The sequence below is a fragment of the Zootoca vivipara genome, chromosome 1, assembly GCF_965207765.1.
Source record: "Zootoca vivipara chromosome 1, rZooViv2.hap1.1, whole genome shotgun sequence".
Lineage (NCBI taxonomy): Eukaryota > Metazoa > Chordata > Lepidosauria > Squamata > Lacertidae > Zootoca > Zootoca vivipara.
This window is the reverse complement of record NC_142582.1, coordinates 22,885,366-22,907,161: the sequence shown is the minus strand read 5'-3', so window position 1 is coordinate 22,907,161 and position 21,796 is coordinate 22,885,366. Positions and strand designations below refer to the sequence as shown.

Here is a 21,796-nt window from a genome sequence, read left to right as displayed (position 1 = left end):
TGAGAAATTATGCTGCAGTTTTTTTCACCATATATGCTATGGACACGTCTTGTGTAACATCTGCAGCAGACTATACAAATCAGGTTAGAATTAGGACCATGGCGGTTGCACACGAGCCTTTTCCAAGACCTATTTATGCTCCAATACCAATGTATAATTCCTGCCAACCTTGCAGTTCGAAAGCACATCAAAAATGCAAGTAGATAAATAGGAACCGCTATAGCGGGAAGGTAAACGGCGTTTCCATGTGCTGCTCTGGTTTGCCAGAAGCGGCTTTGTCATGCTGGCCACATGACCTGGAAGCTGTACGCCGGCTCCCTCGGCCAATAATGCGAGATGAGCGCGCAACCCCAGAGTCGGTCACGACTGGACCTAATGGTCAGGGGTCCCTTTACCTTTACCTTTACCAATGTATAACAAAGAAAGGGAACTGGCAGAGCAAGGACATTTGTTTCATAATGGCTGCTATGAGACAGCAGCCCTTTATGTGTAAGATACAACTGAGCAGGGGTACAAGAGAGCCCATAAACCTAGGAGGTTCCTGGGCACAGTATATTGAGGATGACAGGTTGCCTTGAATTCAATTGTCAGTTCCTGCATGGTCTGCATAACTCTCATCCTCCACAATCGCAAAAGCTTCCATGGGTCTGCTTAGCACTTGACACTTACAGGGCCAGTGGATCTTGGGTACAAAATGTTAGCTGTGGGAAGCAGCTTCCATCTCTGCCTATGGTACAGCTATTCTTCTTCCCATCACCCTCCTGTGACAGCACCCAATCAAACATAATTTTGTGTAATCATTTGCACAGGCACACACACAAAATCTGCATAAACAAAACAAAACAAGCAACCAACCCCCAACCCTAGACTTCACCAATGTCAATAATGAGATGAGGATACATATCTGATTTTTGAGTTCAGAGACTGGTCTGTAGGTATACCAACAGACCTTTACAAGGACTTTCCATGTTTTTCCAATCACCCTCTTTCTCTCTATTTGTCAAGCAATGTAGCCCATGTAGTTTGGCTAGGACAGGGATGAAGAACCTATCAACTTGAGATGTCCTTGGACTTCAACTCGAACCAATCTCAGTGCTTAGATATGAGTGCTGTAGATCAGCAAATCTTGCACTCTAAACACTACACACAGTTTTGCTTTCAACAAACTGCTTGATTTTGATTTAGGGAGCGGGGAACAAGCATGCATTTTAACACCACACCTACCTTCTGCTCCCAAGGATAAATCATCTTCAAAGCTTCCTCCGTTTCTCACCAGCATGCCTGAAAATATGTCAATTTGACGGGGTCAGCATCTAGCGTTGTGATTTTCCCTTCCAGTTATCCGGATTGCCCTCTTAAAACCAAAGCACCAAATGACAACCTTGCATATAAAATCCTTGTTCTTCAATGCCAAATTTGAGCTCTCCCAGCTCAAATCTTGGGACCAGACCAGTGCTCTGCACTGTCTCAGCCTGCTTCAAGGTGAGATATATTGTTATTTTCAATGCAGAGAGCAGGTCTTACAAAAGACACAAAAGATGTATCAAGGTAACTTCCATAGAGCTCCATGCCCAAGCTAAAGAAAATGGCCATTTCAGAGTCATAAGTACCACGCACCTTTGGTTACAGCTGTACTGCATATAACACATAATGCATCTTAAGCAAGCCTGCAGGTCTCTTACCAAGGAGTCTCAAGCCCAGGAAATGTCCTGGATCAAACATTCCCTGTCTCCCTTGCGCATTGAAAGAAAGGAGCTGCAGCTCTTCGGATCTGCCCTGTCGCTACCTGCAGCGTCTTGTTGTACTTTGAACTTTTGCATTCTGGTTTGCGCAAGTGGTAACTTTTCAGGTGTGGCAAGTTCGGTCGGAGCAAGCCAACAGAGATTGTGTTGAAAGGGGTTGACCTACTTCTCAGTGTAATACTTAACAATATTCATCCTCTCTCTCTCTCTCTCTCTCTCTCTCTCTCTCTCTCTCTCTCTCTCTCTCTCACACACACACACACACACACACACACACACACAGCACAGCTTATCTTTATCGCAAGAGAAATATTGCTTAAGAGTTCCTTCAGTTTAAAAAAAATCACAGATCCATTTGTCTCCTCTGCTATCAGGCTTGCAGAGAAGCCCGCTCAACAACTTCTAACACTGTCAGCTCAAACCTGCACTTGAATTAGGATTTCTTTTTTGTCTTACAAACAAGCAGGAAAACAGAAATGCTCTTAAAAGGCCTGGGATCCTTACCCTTTAGAATTGTGTTGCTCTGCTCATCCAGGGAGGCTCCCAATGGCGTTCTGAAACCACAGAAGAGATTAAAACATGCATGGCTGTCTTTTAAAAGTTGCTTCTTCATGTCCTTCCTTAAAGCCACACTTCTTTCACATCCGTCCCCTCCTCTTCCCGAAAATGTGCACACATGCGTGCGCGCACACACACACAAACTTGCAAAGCAAGCTTTGAGGAAACCAGCCCCTAACCAGGCACTAGTTTGTGAAAAGGCTGTTTAATCAAATTGATACGGCTGCCAACTTAACAGACTGCTCTGATGCAGGAAGTAAGCTCTGTGGGACTTTATTCCCAAATGACTGAGCATAAGATTGTCCGTGCTGCCGTAAGTGTACATGAACATTAACGTGACTAATTAGTCTGTCAAAAGAAAATGGGGGTAAAAACTTACTTTATTATCATCTTTAGCATTAATGCGTGAGTAAAGGAGACAGACCTACAGCACTATACTTAATTGAAATTCATTCTGCACTTAAAAAAAATCTCATCCATATAGCCAATGCTAAAAGTATGGGCATAATAACCCCCCCCCCCACAAACATACATACATTTCTGCTTGGCTAAAAGCAGAGTTCGAACTATGATTGTTTCAGACACACTCTTCTTTTTATTCTCTCTCAACCCAATTTAGGCTGCAATCTGAAACCACTTTAGCGCGAGTATAAAGTCCCACTGATCTTTGTGGGATGGGCTGCCAAGGAAATACAGTATTTCACAGTATCATTACATGCTGTTTGTAGAGCTTCCAGCTGCCTGCCAAAAGGTTATGCCAGGACTTCTTTAAAAACTCAAAAGCAATGCAACCAGCTGTAGGCACGAAGGATCTCACACTCTGCTGCTCCAACAGCTAGGGTTAGAGGACAGGACTTCTGTGCCTTTAATTGCCCTGCTCTCTTTTGAGTCTGGAAACCTTCAAGAGAAACCAGCAGACCCTCTGTTTAATTTCCAAGCAAAGGGTCTGCTGGTTTCTCTTTAAGGTTTCCAGACTCAAAAGAGACCAGGGCAATTAAAGGCACAGAAGTCCTGTCCTCTATTGAGTCTGGAAACTCTACCAACAGCCCTGCTGTAGCACACAATCTTTTTACTTTTGACCCACAAATAGTAGGGCAAGCAAGAAAATGCAACAGCCGCGCCCTCATCCTTTTGCCGTCGGAACTTTTAAAGGGGCAGGTACAATTCCACGGTCGGGTTATTAGCCCCAACCTCTGGCCCTTTGGGGCTTTCACAGCTGGAGTACTGGCCAGCTTCTTTCTCTGCAAAACCCCACCACCACCACCTCTGATAAATCTTGGAACACTTGTATATCAAAGGGTGAAGGTTCAGAGGAAGGAGGAAGACTTTCCTTTGCTAAACATTTTCAAGTGATGGCCTTTCAAAAGCTTGGGTTTAAACAACTGTGCTTATTGTTTACACCAAGGGCTTTTAATGGCCCTTTTAAAATTCCTCTCCTCCGCTTCAGCATCTCGCTGTGCTGTGCTCCTTCCGAGGCTGTTGCCAACGATACACACATCAGCTGGTAGCACAAAGCAGCAAGTGAACAGCAAAGCTGGCGCTGCGAGAGCTAACCCTTCACCTCTATAGCCGATTAACAGCTACCAGTGAAACAGCTTCGTCAAGGCAGCCCCGCCACTTGCATTTTCTACATACAAGACGTCACGGCAATTTAGCCCACCGCAGCGAGAGCCTGGGAGTGGAAGGGAGATGCTTGTGTTTGGATCATAGGGCAACGGATCTGCACAACGTATGAAGCCCTTTGGGATGCAACTGAAGAGCAAACCGAGACAGCTGGAAAGAAATTATTTTGCGGCAGCAAGACCTCTCGAGCCGGCCGAGTCTGTTTGGAAGTGTACGATAATGCTAAACAGGAAGCTTGGGTTCTGGACAGAGGCTGCGGATATCTCGCATGCATTCAAAAGAATCCGTCAGGCAGGCACATGAAAGAAAGAACAGAGAAAAAAACTTCCTTTGCAGTTGGGTTAAGCAAGTGCTCTGGGGTGGCAGCCGTGGGGAGGCAATTGCAAAATGGAAACACAGCTAAAAATGAAAACTAAAATAAGGGGCCAGCACGTCTTCGACACTACAATCCTCAACATCTCCTATGCCAGGCATGTCCAACAGGTGTATCGTGATCTACTGGTAGATCACTGGACATCTGCGGTAGATCACTGGTAGATCATTGGCTCCCCAAAAAGAAGCTGAACAACTGTGGCTCCCCTTAAAAAAAGCTCAATATTTTACCTACTCCCTGAAAAAGCTCAACAACTTTGACCTGAACCCAAAAAAAGGGAGTAGATCACTGCCAGTTTTTCACAGTCTCTTGGGAGTTGGCCATCCCTGTCCTATGCCATATTTATCTGCCCTGCAGGGATCTTTTTTAATGTTTTTTTTGCTGGCAGAGCAGGTGTTATACTGGAGGAGGGGCAGAAGGCAGACCGGGGTCTCCTAGTAGATTTCTAAAAGATTTGCAGTAGATTGTCATGGATTTCTGACTCCTACTGAGCCTAGGGCTTGCCGATCAGAAGGTCTGCGGTTCAAATCCCTGCGACGGGGTGAGCTCCCGTTGTTCGGTCCCAGCTCCTGCCCACCTAGCAGTTCGTAAGCATGTCAAAGTGCAAGTAGATAAATAGGTACCGCTCCCGTGGGAAAGTAAACAGTATTTCCGTGCACTGCTCTGGTTTGCCGGAAGCGGCTTAGTCATTCTGGCCACATGACTCGGAAGCTGTCTGCGGACAAACGCCTGCTCCCTCAGCCCAAAGAGTGAGATGAGCACCGCAACCCCAGAGTCATCCGCGACTGGACTTTACAGTCAGGGGTACCTTTACCTTTTAACAACAATAGCAGCAAAAAGGCAGGCCCCTCCCTATCCTGAATTAGGCTGCTGAAACAAAGGAAGCATTGGCGGGTGGGGAGGGACCCAGAATGGATCTTTATCCTGGACTGTGCTAAGAGGTACCCGGCCTTTAATTCTCAGTGTTTGTCCTCGGTCACTATTCTGCACTGAAGTCTGGTTCCAGTAAAAAAAAAAAAAAAAGATCCCATAAGCCCAAGGTTTGCCCATCCCTAATACACACTAACTAGCAGACACAGGCAGTAAGAGCAAAACCATGAGACGTTTTTCACTAGCTTTTCAGAGTGCTAGAGGTCTCTCCAGCTACCGGTACCATATCTGCAGAGCTTTGACAATACACAATGTCTAAATGTCACAGTTTCCCATCCATAAAATGGGGACAGCCACAATGCACCGTTTATGTTTCACAAAAACCTTGAAGTCTTTGGCTCATGAGAATAGCTATACAAAATATCGCTTTGTTTTAAACAAAAGCAAACCAACCAAGGTTGCGCGAAAAGAAAATCCCTGTCTAGCCAGCTTATCAACTTATTCTAGCCATTTTAGCACCTCTTTGCTTTCCTTGAAGCTCCATCTTCCAAACAGCCTTGCAAACATGCTAGGCCTCAAGGAAACGCATACCAAAGCAGCTCACTTATGGCATATGAACTATCTGGGGGAGAAGATAAAGAGTGAATATGAACCTTGTGGAGGTGGTGTGGAGGACATCCATCTCCATTCCATTCACAATCTTCATTTGCAATCTATAGCTGCCACAGGGGAAGAGGGCAACTACTTGCACGGTGAACACCTGAACAGCTACAAGGCAGGCAAAGGTGACCAAGTCCTCCTTTCATCATCACCACATCTCCACTCCAGGGAGACACGGACATTTCTAGCTGTTGAACAGCTCCAAAAAGGAAAATGCCACCACGACCACCAGGCTCTTCAAGCACTTCTCCCATTTCAGAAAGCTCCAGAAAGGGGTGTGCCCCAGTGCGTCTGTTTTTTAAATGAAAGAAAGCATCCAACTCAAGAGGGTCATCACCCAAGGAATGCATCAAAGCAGCACATTTCAAGAAAAGTAACTCATCTACCAGGCTCCAGTTAAGACATCAAATCTATTCTCTCTTCTCAGGCACTTTGCAAACTCCCTATCAATCAAAGCAAAAATGTGCTTTCTTCTCCCCCACCTTGTGGTAATGAATATTCTCCTTACAGGGTGATGTTTACCCCAAAGTAGGTATTGCCCTGTTTTTGTGGCCAACCAAAAGTGACGGAGGAAGAGCCAACCCCCGGGATCTGTGGGCGCCTCACACACAAACAAGGAAATCCTCTGCCCTGAGCTGAAGCTGATTCTTATTGTCCGAACTTGAGTGTGTGGTGTGGTGTGTGTGTGTGTGTGTGTGTGTGTGTGTGCTGTTTATTTTTAAAAGAATTATTCTTTCCCTGCTGGCTAAATACTGCCGGCTTACATTTCAGGGGTGACATTTTTGCACAACATCCCAAAAAAGAAGTTCCTTGTAAAACCACCAGCCTTTCCCTAATTTTCTGGAAAGATGACTTTTCAAACGGTTGGCTGCCTGCAACAGCAGTATATATTTAGGAAACAAGAACAAAAAAAGGGGGGGGACACACATGTGCCCAGCACAGATATCAATACAAGGAAGTACATTATAAATGTATTTGTTTGTTTGTTTGTTTGTTTGTTTGTTTAAAAAAGGCCCAATTTTCTCAGATTTCACACAGAAAACCAGCAGTTTGATTCCCAAACTAACCTCCTTGTGGAAGAAGCGAGGAACCTGGTGCTCCTCTCATCATCACTGACTATTGGCCATGCTGACTAAATTATCTGAATGGCCATGGGTTGCTCACACCTGCATTACGGAGTCACTGGCTCCCATTCACTTTTTTTTTAGAAAAAGAGGTGCCAGAACTCCCCATGAACACCTCCCATGCGCTCTTATACAGTGGTACCTCGGTTTCATAGCTGTCAACTTTCGGATTTGAAAATAAGGGATCAGCAGCAGCCACACCTGTCCCGGGGACAGTCTACGGTATATCTAACAATCCAGAATAGCAGCAGGAAATGGCACTGGAATAGGGGAGTTTCCCGCAAAAAAAGGGAGGGTTGAAAGCTATGCTTGGTTTAAGTACACAATTGGTTCCGGAAGTCTGTACTTAACCTGAAGCGAACTTTCCCATTGAAAATAATGGAAAGTGGATTAATCCGTTCCAGACGGGTCCACGGAGTACTTAAACTGAAAGTACTCAAGCCGAAGCGAACTTTCCCATTGAAAGTAATGGAAAGTGGATTAATCCGTTCCAAACGGATCCGCGGAGTACTCAACCTGAAGCGTACTTAATCTGAAGTATGAGTGTAATTGGTTCCGGAAGTCCGTACTTAACCTGAAGCGTACTTAACCTAAAGCGATTTTTTTCCCATTGAAAGTAATGGAAAGTGGCTTAATCCATTCCAGACAGGTCCACAGAGTTCTTAAACTGAAAGTACTCAAACTGAAGCGTACTTAAACCGAGGTATGACTGTAATGGCAATGGCACCCAACTGAGAGGTGCTGAAACCGAGTTCTGGCGGCTGAAAAAAAGGCCCTGACTTCACCAATACCTGCTTGAACAAGAGCACCACAGCTGATGCGATACAGAAAACTTACGTTATGGGAAAACAAAGAAACTCATGCAAACTGTAGAACAATTCACAGATTTGTTTGTTTGTTAAGACTCCTACAGGGATAAGGTTTTTTTAAATAAGCAAACACCCCCACATTCTCTTTACCTCAGCAGCCAAAGACAATCAGAGACAGCCAAAGACTGTCCATCTTTTGGCCCAGTTGTAGCTTCAAACGCCAAGGATGTAACTAGGATGGGCAGTATTTGGTGGGAAAGGCAAGGTGCAAATTTAAGAAATCAACTGGATGACTTAATGCAATGCTACATTTGTTTACTTGGAAGCATGTCAATGTTAGAAACTCAGATATATAAGCTAGGCGCCAAATGACTCCTTAAACCATCGTTACAGTCGCCAAAGCAGAATGCCTAGTTGCTATTTTGGGGCCAGATGAGTTTTTGGTTCGTGAAATTCATTCTGATTGTGCAGATAAAATATAATGGGTAGAATTCTAAAGGATGTGTTCAGTGGTGAAGCTGCATGCTCCGCTACCGGGAGCATGGCGCGCATGCCAGGGGCGTGGAATGCATCCTGGGGGCATGGTACGCTGCCTGCAAGAACGTGGCGCACGTTCTGGGGCTGTGATATGCCGCCTGTGGGGCCATGGCGCAACACGTGTCCGGGGGGGGGGGGCGCTGCCGCAATGCCACCCTACCGGAATAGTGGTGTCGAGGGCGGTCCGCTCCCTCCGCACTCCCGTTCCTCCACCAGCGGATGTGTTGCTAGTGTGTTAAGGCAATCAAGATCCAAGGATCCCCAGACATGCACCTCCAGATGGTGGAGACGTCAGGTGCCATTCTGGTGCCCAGGCATCTTCACCTGGGTTGCAAGTGGCCGATAGCCAGGTGCAAAATGCACCTGGTAAATTTTGAATGCTGTGCATGCCCCGCCCCCCAGACTTAAGCCTAAGCAAGTGGACACATGGCAGCCACCGTAACCATGCTTCAAATGCCAAGGGAATAAATGCAATTTAAGAATGCTAAACTTCAGTGGGTTGGACCCCCAACCTTGTAAACACAAGATTGCCTTGATTTAGCTAAACTAACAGCTCAGTCCTATGTAGTCCTATGTATTATACAAGCCAATTGACACCAGGAGGTAGACACATAGCTAACTCTGCACAAGATCGCACCGTACTATTTTTTAGTAGTAGTGACACACCACAGATGGGCTGTTGCAATACTAAAATGCATTAACCACAACTCTGGAGTCCCATTCCTAAAATGCTCAAAACAGTTATCTCTGGGTTCCTACATCCATCTGAGGATCTTTAACACAAAGTCCTAAAACAGCTAGACGTGACTTTAAAAGTTAAAACTCGTCCAGTCATGATCAACATTTCTCAAGAGGAAAAAGATTTAGACTAGGGAATCCCACCACCACCACAACCCAGAGTCATTCAGACGACTTAAATGTTGAAAAATTGCACGGTGTTAAATATAGAATTGCAAGTTCCACCCCACCATTTGCAGGCCCTTGCTCCACGATAAGCAAAAGTGTGTCAGGCAATGTTTCCCCCTCCCCTTGGCTCCTTTTGTGCTGAGGAATCTAAACATGTTGAACTTCTACCTGTCATGCAGCTGTTCAAAGAAGCCCACACAACTTGCAGCCCACCCAGTGTGTGTTGTGACTTGCCAAGTGCTCAACAGCCGCCTTTTTTTTGCAGTCCAGCAAGCAGGAAAAACAGGTTTATCAAACCCCTGGAAGGCCAACACATAGAAGATTACATTGGCCCCAAAAGGTCACGATTTGGGTAGGACGGAAGCCCAGCTCAAAGCACAGGAACAAACAGTGAGGAGTCCTCTTTCAAAATATAAAAGCCAAGAGTGGTTACAGTGACCAGATGCAAAAGAACAAGTCTCGCTGTCCATGTAACAAGTACACAAGAGACATTTCAGGGTCCTTAGTCTCTCTCGCCCCTGCATGGCAGCCTATGCTATCCTAGTCAGCCTACCAACAGGTCTCCCGTAACAGGGCCCGGGGGAGGGCAGCCTAATCCTATGAGTGTTTACTCAGAAGTAAGTTCCATTGGGTTCAAAGCAACCAACTGCCAAGCATGGGTGCCCAGGGCAGACACTGCCTAGGCTGTCTCACTACTGTGCAGATCTCTCGTGCCCTTTGCGCAATAAGAGTGCATAGAATCATAGAGTTGAAAGGGACCCCCAAGGGTCATCTAGTCCAACCCCCTGCAATGCAGGAAACTCAGCTAAAGCATCCATGAGCAACTTCTGCTTTAAAACCTCCAAGGAAGGAGAGTCCACCACCTCTCGCGGGGGGCCTGTTCCACTGCTGAACAGCTTTTACTGTCAGAAAGTTTTTCCAAATATTTAGTCAGAATCTCCTTTCTTGCAACTTGAAGCCATTGGTTTGAGTCCTACGTCCAGAACAGGAGAAAACAAGCATGCTCCCTTCTCCATGTGACAGCCCTTAAGATATCGGAAGATGGCTATCATATCTCCTCTGTCTCCTCTTTCCCAGGCTAAACAGACCCAACTCCCTCATAAGGCTTAGTTTCTAGTCCCTTGATCTTGGTTGCCTTGCTCTGCACATGTTCCAACTTGTCTACATCCTTCTTAAATTGTGGTGCCCAGAACTGGACACAGTATTCCAAGTGTGGTCACATGTACTGCTAGCAAGCCAGGTGCCCCCATCCTGCATTTGTGCATCTGGTTCTTTCTGCCTAAGTGCAGAACCTTACATTTGTTCCTATTAAAATACATTTTGTTAGCTTGTGCCCAGTTCTCCAACCTGTCATTCTGAATTCTGATTCTGTCTTATGTGGCATTAGCTACCCCTCCCAGTTTGGTGTCATCTGCAAATTAGATGAGCTTCGCCTCAATTCCTTCATCAAAGTAATTTATAAAGACGTTAAACAACAATGGACCCAGGAGAACATGATCACTTCCTCCCAAGTTTCCAAGCACTTCCACTTCATTAATCCATTCCTCCCTGTTGGTGAGGACCAGGTCCAAGATGGTTCTTCCATCTTCTAGGAAATTAAATTGTCAGTGGCGCAATAGAGGAATTTGTCAGACCTTACACTCTTGACAGAGTCTGAGTCCCAACAGATATCGGGGAAGTTGAAGTCCCCCATGATTACTATTTTTCTCCTTTCTTAATGTTTGGTAATCTGCTCTAGTAAGGCATCATCCAAGTCTTCAGTCTGACTTGGTGGTCTATAGCAGACACCCACAGTAAGTTACAGGTAGGTAGCCGTGTTGGTCTGACGCAGTCGAAACAAAATAAAAAAATTCCTTCCAGCAGCACCTTAAAGACCAACTAAGTTTTTTATTTTTATTTTGGTATGAGCTTTCGTGTGCATGCACACTTCTCCACAGTAAGGTCACTGTTGCTTTTCTCTCCAATTTTTACCCATATATTCTCAATCTGCTTTTCATTCTTTAAATACAATGCTACTCCTCCCCCCTTCCTGTTTGGCCTATTCCTTTTGAACAGGTTATACCCCTAAACTCCTAAATTCCAGTCTCTTCCAGCAAGACAACCAGCTTGCGCTTGCTACAAGTGTACTGTTGCTTGTTCTCTGGCAGAATGACAAACGTGACACGGGTGTTACAGATCACTGCAGCAGCTCCCTCGCCCTCCATGTCTCTGGTCCTATACACACCAAGAGACAGAACTCTGGGCCTCCCGTTTAAACTCCTAAACTAAATGCCCATTTGCGAGGTCTGTTTGCAAGCTCCCAGGACCTGCACTGAGCTAGGTTTGACTGCTGCTGGTTGCTAACTCCTCCCTCAGCCTGGCTTCCTCTCAGCTGTAACTCCTCCCCGTCAGATCCTGTGTTCCCACAGAGCCATCAGCCACACACACCCTCAGGCTCCAAAAGACACAATCTCACTCTCTTCAGTCTCTTCCAGGAATCCTTGCCCACATTTGCAAGCTCTGTTTGCGAGCTCTTCATCACTCATCATAAAGAATGACTTGAGATGAATAGAAATGACCAAATAGCATTCTTGTACAACAAATCTGCTTTCCCAAAAGTTGTAAGCTATAGGATTTGTTACTTAAGGAAAGTGTGGGTGCAAGTGATGTCCCCACACCAGGGAAGGAGGTGCAGGATTGGCTGCTGTCGATGGGACACAGCTTAAAATAATTATTATCGTATGAATTTCTTTGACACACTCAAAGATAATTTTGCTATTTAGTTAGCTATCAAAAAACAAAAACAAAATTACCCATGTGTAATTAACATAATAAAATGAAACCATTATAAGCAATGCACATTAGTTTCATTAATCTTGTGTGAGTAATTTTGATTTTTCGATAACAAACTATGCTGCTATCTGTAAAGGAATGACATTTGTTCAATTATAATGGTTTTAGCTGATTAATGGATACTGCTGATTACTAATAGATCGCCTTGGTGTGGTTTTGTGAAATTGGGATGCTTATTAGAGCCTCAATTTGATTAGATCGAACTAAGTCGCTTCCATAAAACAACAGACAGATATTTGTAACTTTTCCGATTCAATACCAGTTTTAAACATATGCTAACTCTGTTGCATATAAAAATCTCTAATGGAACAGAAGGGGAAGTGGACTCATTTATTCATTGCTCTGGGAAAGGGTGGTTATCAGCTGCATGAACAGCTGACAAATGTGTAGAACAAATAAACTTGCAGCCCACTCTTATACAGACACTCCCAGGACCCATTTTTTTTAATAATAAAAAAATCAATAGGGTTAGGCACTCCTAATATCTATGCTGGGCTGTAAAGCAAGAGAGTGAAGCAGAAATCAAGACCAAGAGATGTTCTCATGCAGATTGTTTTCCCCCTTAGCATTATGGAGGCTTCACAAATTCCAAATCCTTTAAAAGACCTGCTCACACTAAAGAGTGCAGATTAAGGGAAAGTGGGGCCCTGCTACTAGCTCCCACCTCCAACATTACACCCACCCCAGTGGCGGATTTGGGGTCTCAAATTTCAGCAGCGCCCTGTGCGCTACTAATATTTTGGGGCTCCCTCACCTCTCACACTCTGTTCTGCATCACTGTTGCAGTGCCCCCTGCAATGCCAGCACCCAGTGCAGCCGAAGTGGGCATAATACCCTAAAACCACCGCTGCCCACCCCACTCCCTGGCATCCAGTGTGTTGGAGGGGATCAGATTCAGCCAGGAGAGTCATTATTGGCAAGAGTGGGCGAAACCACACCTGCTTCCGTCCTTCTGAGCCTTGGACAAGCATGAGCTCAAAGGAAAAAGCTCTTTTTTTATGACTGTGGAAGAAGTGACAACGTAAAGGCACTCTGACCTTCTCAGAGGCACCCTGCTTCTTAATTTTAAAGTGGGCACTGAGAGAGGAAAGGGGGCACACATTTCCTTACTAATGAGAGCAAAGCATTCTGCATATGCTCAGAGGCACTGCAATACCAGATGCAATTTCCGCTTAAGAATTCCCTGCCATGGATTTGCTGCTTGTTCTTGGGCTCTGCCACTTACTGCTGTGTGTCAAGTCTTCTTCAGCTGTAAAACAGAACCAGCATAGTGGACTCTCCTTCACTGGAGGTTTCTAAGCAGAGGTTCGGTGGCCATCTCTCATGGATGCTTTGATTGAGATCCATGCATTGCAGGGGGTTGGAATAGATAATTCTCCTCATGGTCCCTTCCAACCAGTTTATGATTCTATGAACATCCTCCAAATACTGTACTTTTCCATGCATAAGACGAGGTTTTATTTACTCTAAAATTATGTTCAAAAATTTGACTCGTCTTATCCATGGATAGTGAATGGGGAGGACGGGTGATTGGCTGCAGCTGCAAACAGGAGCTTGTCACTGACAACTGTTGGCTGTTAGAAGCGCTGCTTTGGATTGGCTGCTGCTTCTCTAATTGGGCAGGTGATTGGCTTCTGCAGCAAACACTGCTGTTGATTGGCTGTCGCTGCCGCGATTGGCGGCTGCTGTTCTGGGACGTGCGCGATTGCCAGCGGACAGCTTCTCAGTCGGGTAAGAAATTTTTTGCTGGGGAAGGGTCAGTTTGCAATTGTCTGTTGCTGTGGCAAGTGGGCGATTGTCTGCTTCCTGCGATTGTCAGTGTCAATGCTGCATGTGAAAGATTTTTGGCAACCCCCCCCCCAAAAAGCTGTAACACTCTGGGCAATCCTCCGCAAAAAAAGCTCAACAACTCTGAGCCATCCCCCCCTCCATTTTCTTAAATTTGAGTCCCCCAAAACAGGGGGCGTCTTATAGATGGGGGCGTATTATAGATGGAAAAGTTCGGTAGCATCCGCCCAATGTGTGTCCTTCACATAATTTTAACTTTCCCTGCAGCGTGTCACTTGTCTTGGTGCTTTTCTCATCTAGAGAAATCTTCTTGCATGAGCCTGTAGTTCCCACTTTCTTCTTGTGGTGCATGAGAGTCTGGATTTAACTGACACGGGCATAAAGCCCCAGGCCACTGTTGGTCTGCTGAACTCTGCCCGTAGTCTCAAACATCCCCCACCATTCCATGCATAGGAGCGTTAATTATTTCCGTTTGTGAAATGTGGTAGGGAACAATTTGATTACCGTATACCCTCGGCAAACAAACAGGCTAGCCACTGGCTGCCATCTGCTTTCCATCTGTCAGAGGGCTAATCAAGGGGATCAGCTGAGCTACTGTGAGGTCATAAAATGTTTGCTAATGTTGTATTTGCTCAAGGGGAAATGGTCTGCAATAGAATGACACACAGCAGCACTCCTCAAGAAAGTGAAAGGTCAGGGTGGCTTGGGAGGGGAGGAAAACCTTCACAAGGCCTAGATAACAGGACCAGTTATGTGGAGACCGACTTCCATTATACAACTGAAAGCCACCATTGGCCATTATTCTCTGTAGACAAGCAACGCCATCACTTTAATCTCTTGGCATATCTATGGTGAACGCCCAGGGAGGAAAACCAGTGCAACCTTTTATCAGAAGCGCCCGTAAGAACTGGGTTAAAGTCTGTGGGTGTTGGAAGAGGGCACAGGAAGTGGGACTACTCGAGGGAAGAGGTAGATGGGAGAGTGGGTCAGAGAACGCTTGACTCAGTAAACTGCAGCCCCCTACAAAACTCAGGCGTCCAACTCAGAAGCAGGAACCTGAGAGAACAACTTACAGAGGGTGCAAAAGCTGGAGGAAAAGATGGACACGGAAGGCATGCAGTGGAGCCTAAAGAACTCGCCTCACGGGAAGAGCAGAAATTATTTGCTATTATCTGGAATTGGAGGGGGAAGAGAGAGAAATAGTTTGTATTCTCTAGGGAACTGCTAGCGAAACAAAGTCAGAGAGCCATGAGCGGTGGAGGGATGAAACATTCTCATATGACAGGACATTTTCTGACATATAGTAAGATGAGGCAGCCCTCATGCACACTGCTCAGAGCTCCTTGGAGGAAGGGTGGAACACGACCACAACAAACACATAAGAAATGACTAACCAGCCACATTGTTGGCGGCAGTTTTCGTGGCTTCGGCTTCTGACTCTGCCTATACTCTTTTTTATTTCCTTTTCGTTGTTGTTGTTGGCATCTGTACATGTTCCGTACGAGTCTGCCTCATATACAGTGGTGCCTCGCTAGACGAATTTAATTCGTTCCACGGGTCTTTTCTTATAACGAAAAATTCGTCTAGCGAATCCCATAGGAATGCATTGAGTTTTTTTATTTTTTGCCCATAGGGACACATTAATTGAATTTCAATGCATTCCTATGGGAAACCGCGATTCGCTAGATGAATTTTTCATAAAATGAATTCGTCTAGCGAGGCAACCTCCGCTAGAAAAATCCTTTCGTTAAGCGGAAATTTCGTTAAGCAGGGCATTCGTTAAGCGAGGCGCCACTGTATTTAGGTTCTTCCAGTGTAAAAGCTCAGGAGGTAAACTAACTGCACGGTGCCATTCTGTGTACAGTTCTGGTTGCGGCACCCCCAGAAAAAGGACGCTGCAGAGCTGGACAAAGGGCAGGAAAAGGGCAAGCTAAATGGCTGAGGGGGGTGGAGCCCTGCAAGGGAAGGCTGCAACATTTGGCACTGTATTTTTGCTTTGTTTGGAAAAATAAGACGAATGTCAGACATGACAGAGGTACTTGAGGTTATTCGCAGAGCAAAGAAAACGTACAGATGTTCTTTGTCCCTCTCACACACACATCCAACCAAGTTAAACATCGGAAGATTCAGGGTGAGCAAAAAGGTGGTTATTTATTCAGGTAGGGTATAGTTGAACTGTAGAATTTGCTCCCATGGGATGTGCTGGGGGTTAGGCAAACTAATAGGGTATAAGGCTATCAATGGCCGTGTTGCAGCTCCACTGTCAGAGTTAGTGTGCCTCTGAAGATCAGTTGCTGAAAGAACACAACAGGGAAAAGAGCTGTTGCAAAGTGTCCTCCTGCCTGTGAGCTTCTCAAGGGCATCTGGCTGGCCACTGTGAGACCACACTGGTCTCCAGCAGGGCTCTTATACAAGTGAGCCCACAGCAAGAATCATAGCGTTGGAAGGGACCATGCGGGTCATCTAGCCCAACCCCTGCAATGCAGGAAACTTTTGCCCAACATGGGACTCAAACCCATGACCCTCAGATTAAGAGTCTCATGCTCTAACCAACTGAACTATCCCAGCTAACAAAGGCTTATGGATTCACTGACAAGTCAAGTGCAACCTTATACATGCCTACTCAGAAGTAGGTCCTCCTGAATTCAGCTGGACCTACTTCGGGGTAAGTGTGGAAGGGACGGCAGCTTAAGGTAGTCAAGGTAAAGGTAAAGGGGCCCCTGACCATCAGGTCCAGTCGTGTCCGACTCTGGGGTTGCGGCGCTCACCTCGCTCTATAGGCCGAGGGAGCCAGCGTTTGTCCGCAGACAGCTTCCGGGTCATGTGGCCAGCATGACAAAGCTGCTTCTGGCGAACCAGAGCAGCACACGGAAACGCCGTTTACTTTCCCGCCGGAGCGGTCCCTATTTATCTACTTGCACTTTGATGTGCTTTCGAACTGCTAGGTGGGCAGGAGCTGGGACCGAGCAACGGGAGCTCACTCCGTTGCAGGGATTCGAACTGCCGACCTTTTGATCAGCAAGCCCTAGGCGCCACCTGGGTCCCTTAATTCAGCTGGACCTACTTTGGGGTAAGTGTGGAAGGGACGGCAGCTTAGAGTAGTCAAGGTAAGCCAATGCCAAAACATAAATACTCCACTAAATAGTGTAACAATTTCAAACAAAGAAACCCAAGTCACCTAGCTCAGTTGGTTAGAGCACTGTGCTGATAATGCCAAGGTTGCAAGTTTGATCCCCATGTGGAACAGCTGCATATTCCTGCATTCTTCAATTCTATGAAGACCAGCCGATTTACTGTAGCATAAACTTTTTTTGACTTAGCTGCAATTATTTCTTACCCTCCGGTCTATTTATACTTATCATAGGGCTGCAGTCCTAAAAACACTTAACTAGGAGTAAATCCCACTGAAGTACATATGCTAACTTCTGAGTAAGCATGTTTAGGATTGAATTGCAAATCTGTTAGGACTTTAGGGTGCCACACGATGGTTTTATATTTATTGTTTGGGAGTAGCAAACTAATATGGCTATGCTTTCGGAAATTATTGCTAATAGAACAAAACTTTTAAACATGTGAGAGAAGGGCAATTTTCATTTACATTTTATTTCATTAACTCAAATGTCAGGTGTCCAACTCATAGCTGCCAAGTTTTCCCTTTTCTCACGAGGAAGCCTATTCAGCATAAGGGAATTTCCCTTTAAAAAAGGGATAACTTGGCAGCTATGGTCCAACTACTGATTACTCCACCGCCTTGGCACTCCCTGAGCACTACAATGGAAGGAAGGTAGAGCAGATTTACCTCTCACTGAGCAACTAGGTGATTTTCCTTCTATAAAAGTCTGTAAAAAATAGTAATTGGGAGCTTGCTTTTTTTTTTTTAAGGAAGCTGAAGAGGCCAGAAATTTCCTTGGAGGAAGTGTGTTTATAAGCCTGCTCTCTGATAAATATAGAAACAGCTGCCTTGAAAATTCTATTCTTTGATGGTGCTATTGGCATTGACTAGGGCTCAATAGGGCTTTACTCTTGGGGTAAAGGGGTATCGAATTGCAGCTTGGATCAGAGGTACCTCTTAGACCATTTACTTTTGAAAGACAGCAAGAAGCCACACTAAAACCCAGGTGTTTCTAAGTACCAATTCAAACAGAGCCCACAAACAGAAGGCAACCAGACTGGACGGAAATCTGCACCTCTTTTCAACAGGGCTTCTGTGTAAACATGCACAATTGGGCTGCAGAAGCGCCATATCCATCTCAGAAGTATGAAATTAATCTTTGCAATAACTTGCGGGCACCTCCTTAGCCCCAGGGTGGATCCAGAAGGGTTTCAACGGTATGCTATACGTTGTGTTTTACACAAAGCCTTACACAGCATCAGAGGAGGATTTACAGCCGGGGCAAATTATTTTACATTAGGTACAAACGATAAAATTAGCACAGGTGCGTGACGTAATTTGGCACTTCTGCGCATGTGCAAAGTGTGATTTAGCGCTTCTGCGCATCTGCAAAGCACAATTTAGCGCTTCTGTGCATGTGCATGCACCAAACCCGGAAGTAACCCATTCTGGGACTTCCGGGTTTGGCGTGTCCGTATCCTGAAAAGACGCATCCTGAAGTGGACGTAACATGAAGTATGACTGTAGCTGCTTTTAGAATATGTTAACTGTTCTACAATGTTTTTGGCTTCCTTTGGTTTTAAATTGTGTTTTGTTTGCTGCCCTGGGCTCCTTGAGGAGGAAGGGTGGAGTACAACTCCAATGAATAATAAAATTCAATAAATAACAGCATTCTAAGAGAGTGCTGAAAAACTTTTCTCCAGCCGCCTTTTCCACACCTTACATTACAAGAACAAGGTTGGCCAATTCTGAATATGAAGGAGAAACAATAGTGGAATTTCTAGTTTTGCAAGGCTTCTAGGTTTGACTCTACCTTCCTGGTACCTCCTCAAAGAGTTTCAAATTCCCTCTTCAGACTGGAGACTGCAGTGTTATCAATCCCTTGTTTCGCTTTAGAGAAATGGTTCCAAACTAAACACCACAGAGGGAAACGATGAGCAATTTTCGATGGCATAGCTCAAACCCCAAATCACATCTAGCAAAAAGGATGAGGCAGAACAAAGGGGCGGGGCAGGCTGAGAGAGACATCATTCATTTCCCCGCAGTTTTGGGACAGGGCAAATAGCAGTCCGCATCCACGCCACAACCCAGAGGAGAATCAAATAATGGCAGTGGCAGGGCCCACCTGCTGATACGGCTAGACCTAAAAATTAAACAGTAAACAAACTGCTCAGAATACCCTAGATCAGAACACTGCTGTAAGGGGGAGGGATTATAGAGAACCGCCCTCCCTCATCAGAAGCAGCCCGTCTCCAAGCAGTCATGAGAGAGAGGGGTCTGAAGGGGTGAGTCAGGAAACAGAGAGGGAGTGCCAGGGCTCTGGCAACACTAAAGAGCCCCTGCTCCATAGGCAGGAAGAGAGGGAGGCGGAAAGAGTGGACAGGAATAGGTCAGACAGAAGACCCGTCCCTCTGACGTCGGAATTGAGAAAGAGGAGGAAAGGGAGGCGCTTCTCAGTTCCGAGGCTTTTATGCTGGTCACGAACACTGAAGGAATTAGTGCAGGAATCTGACTCGATTTGGTAGACGTGAAATGTGCAATCCGTTACACTGTAAATAATGTGCACCAATAAAAACTTCTGAAAGACAAGCATGTGGACGGTCGTTACTCAAGAGTAGTCACAACAAACCCTGACAACTGCAAACAACCATAACCATAATAACCAGTATCCAAGACATCTGATCCAGTTGGTTCATCCAAAGGCTTCACTCAGCCTTCCCTAGTGAGATTTTAAGAATGGTTTTCATCAAGCAGCAAACCCTCACATTATACTACAATCTGCATTTCAACTTTCCTTCCATTCAAACAGCGTTCGCTATGTTGCACAAGGAGCTGCCATTACAAGCCCGCCCTAAGAATGCAGAACCGTGGTTCTTTGGACCCCTGGCTTATAATAAAAGTAACTTCAGTTCATATAGGTGTTAAAAATGTTTGGAATGCTGATCATGTCCAATAGAGGAGGAGATCCTTAAGGAGAGGGAATGGGATCTATGGGGTGCTATTGAACCCCAGCACCCCAGCTGGCATGGCCAGCGTTCAGGGACGATGGGAAATGTTGTTCAACAACACCTAGAGGGCAGCAGATTCTCCATCCCTGGTTTATGGGGTTACAGTTCCTTTTCAAAAACAACAACAACAAAACAAAAAAATTATAGGAAAACCCAAACCTTGCTTTTCTATGCTACAGTTTCTGGATCAGAACCTCAAACTTGATACACTGTCTATGGGAGGGAGTGTCTATGTCACAGCTCTGCTTCAAGTCTTTATCACAGCAAGCCACACAGAAGGAAAATAGGAAAGGCAGAAAATGGATTGTGTGTAATTTGGAAGGCCGACTGATCTACACCATCATGCTCAGTAGATCCACTAAAATTAAATAATTTAAGTTATGTAAGTCCATTCATTTCAGTGGTCGATTCGAAGTATGATACAAGTTGGATAGGACCCACAGAGGTAGCAAAAGAATGTTTATGTTACAAATTATGTTACATATTAACTGCCAGCTTCCCCCACCCCCCCAAAAAAAATCATAAATGCCCCATACAAAAGAACTGCTACCCTTCTTGTAGCTTATCCTGATCTGCTATGATCATGTTTTGAAAATCCTCTCACACTTTCCCAGGGCCCACTTAAGACAGCTGAAAACTCATGAGGCCCACCAAACACAAAATGGTGGGGCAGTGGCAGAGCCCATCACAAAACGGAGGTGGGTGGAGGCAGAGTTTGGCATAACCAGCTGGCAGATACAGGCATCATGTTCTACTGATATCTAATCTATCTTTGGAATTGCTATATTCTTTGACACAGCAGTTTTCCATGTGGCAAGGCGTTCCACAGCTCAGCTTTCTTCAACTTAAGTTACAGGCATTTGCTCTGGAGAAATTGTGACTTGGCTTCCCTACTTTAGCCAAAATGTTCTGATTAAGAGGCTTCTTCTTTTCTATTCCCCCCCAGTGCCTCTTAGAGTATTTTTACCCATTTCCTGTCACTTCTTTCCCCAGTTTCCTTTCACATTCCTCTTATACCTTATCCCATACCCTAAATCTGCAAGTTTCTTTTATCCCTCCCCCCTAGTCCTGTTACATTCCCTTCTTCCTCCAGAGACAGCATTCCTCTCTTATCCCTCTATTTTCTATTCCCATTTTGTTTATTTGTTGTTGTTGTTGTTGTTGTTGTTGTTGTTACTATTACTATTAAATACTAGTCTTGATCTCACTTTCCAATTCCCTTCATTGCTACCTTTGGCCCTTAGAATCATAAAATTGTAGTGTTGGAAGGGACCCCAAGGATCATCTAGTCCAACCCCCTGCAATGCAAGAATCTCAGCTAAAGCAGCCATGGCAAATGACCACCCAACCTCTGCTTAAAAACCTCCAAGCAGAGTCCACAACCTCCCGAGGGAGACGGTTCCACTGTCAAACAGCTCCTACTGCCAGAAAGTTCTTCCTTATGTTGAGTCGGAATCTCCTTTCTTACTACATTCCAAACACACACACACACACCCAATTTCTCTGAGTCCTCTGGCTACCTTTACTCAACATTCAAGGAGTTGCTCATACTGGCTTCAATCCAACCAAAAGCCTGCTAGGGGGCAATGCAAGAGAACAAGGAGAAAGTCACCCATAGCTCACTATGTGAGAAACTCTGATCCAGAAAATGAATTGGTTTCAACACCCATCTCTAATAAATAATAATAAAATAAAAATAAATAATAAGAATAAGAATAAGACTTCAGGTTAAAGCAGGTTTACAGTTGCAGCAGCAGTGGATTTAAAACTTGTTTACAAACATGGGAGGAAATCCAACCAGTTGCAACGGGACATACTTCCCGGTACATCCTAAATGCATTTAAGATCGCAGCT

At 45.2% G+C, this 21,796-nt stretch overlaps 1 protein-coding gene across 6 annotated transcripts in view; it reads right to left on the bottom strand.

The window, feature by feature from the left end:
* The window catches only part of ITPRID2 (ITPR interacting domain containing 2), a 67,678-nt gene that overhangs the window by 43,084 nt on the left and 2,798 nt on the right, over positions 1-21,796 (bottom strand). For 5 of the 6 annotated variants that reach the window (XM_035133656.3, XM_088660541.1, XM_035133666.3 and 2 more), the window contains 2 exons: positions 2,247-2,296; positions 1,225-1,281 (listed from right to left, as the gene is read on the bottom strand). In XM_035133656.3, coding sequence (XP_034989547.3) covers positions 1,225-1,281; positions 2,247-2,296 — 107 coding nt within the window. Of the gene's footprint in view, positions 1-1,224; positions 1,282-1,682; positions 1,738-2,246; positions 2,297-21,796 lie in introns of those variants that run through there. The other variant, XM_035133683.3, reaches the window with a different exon arrangement.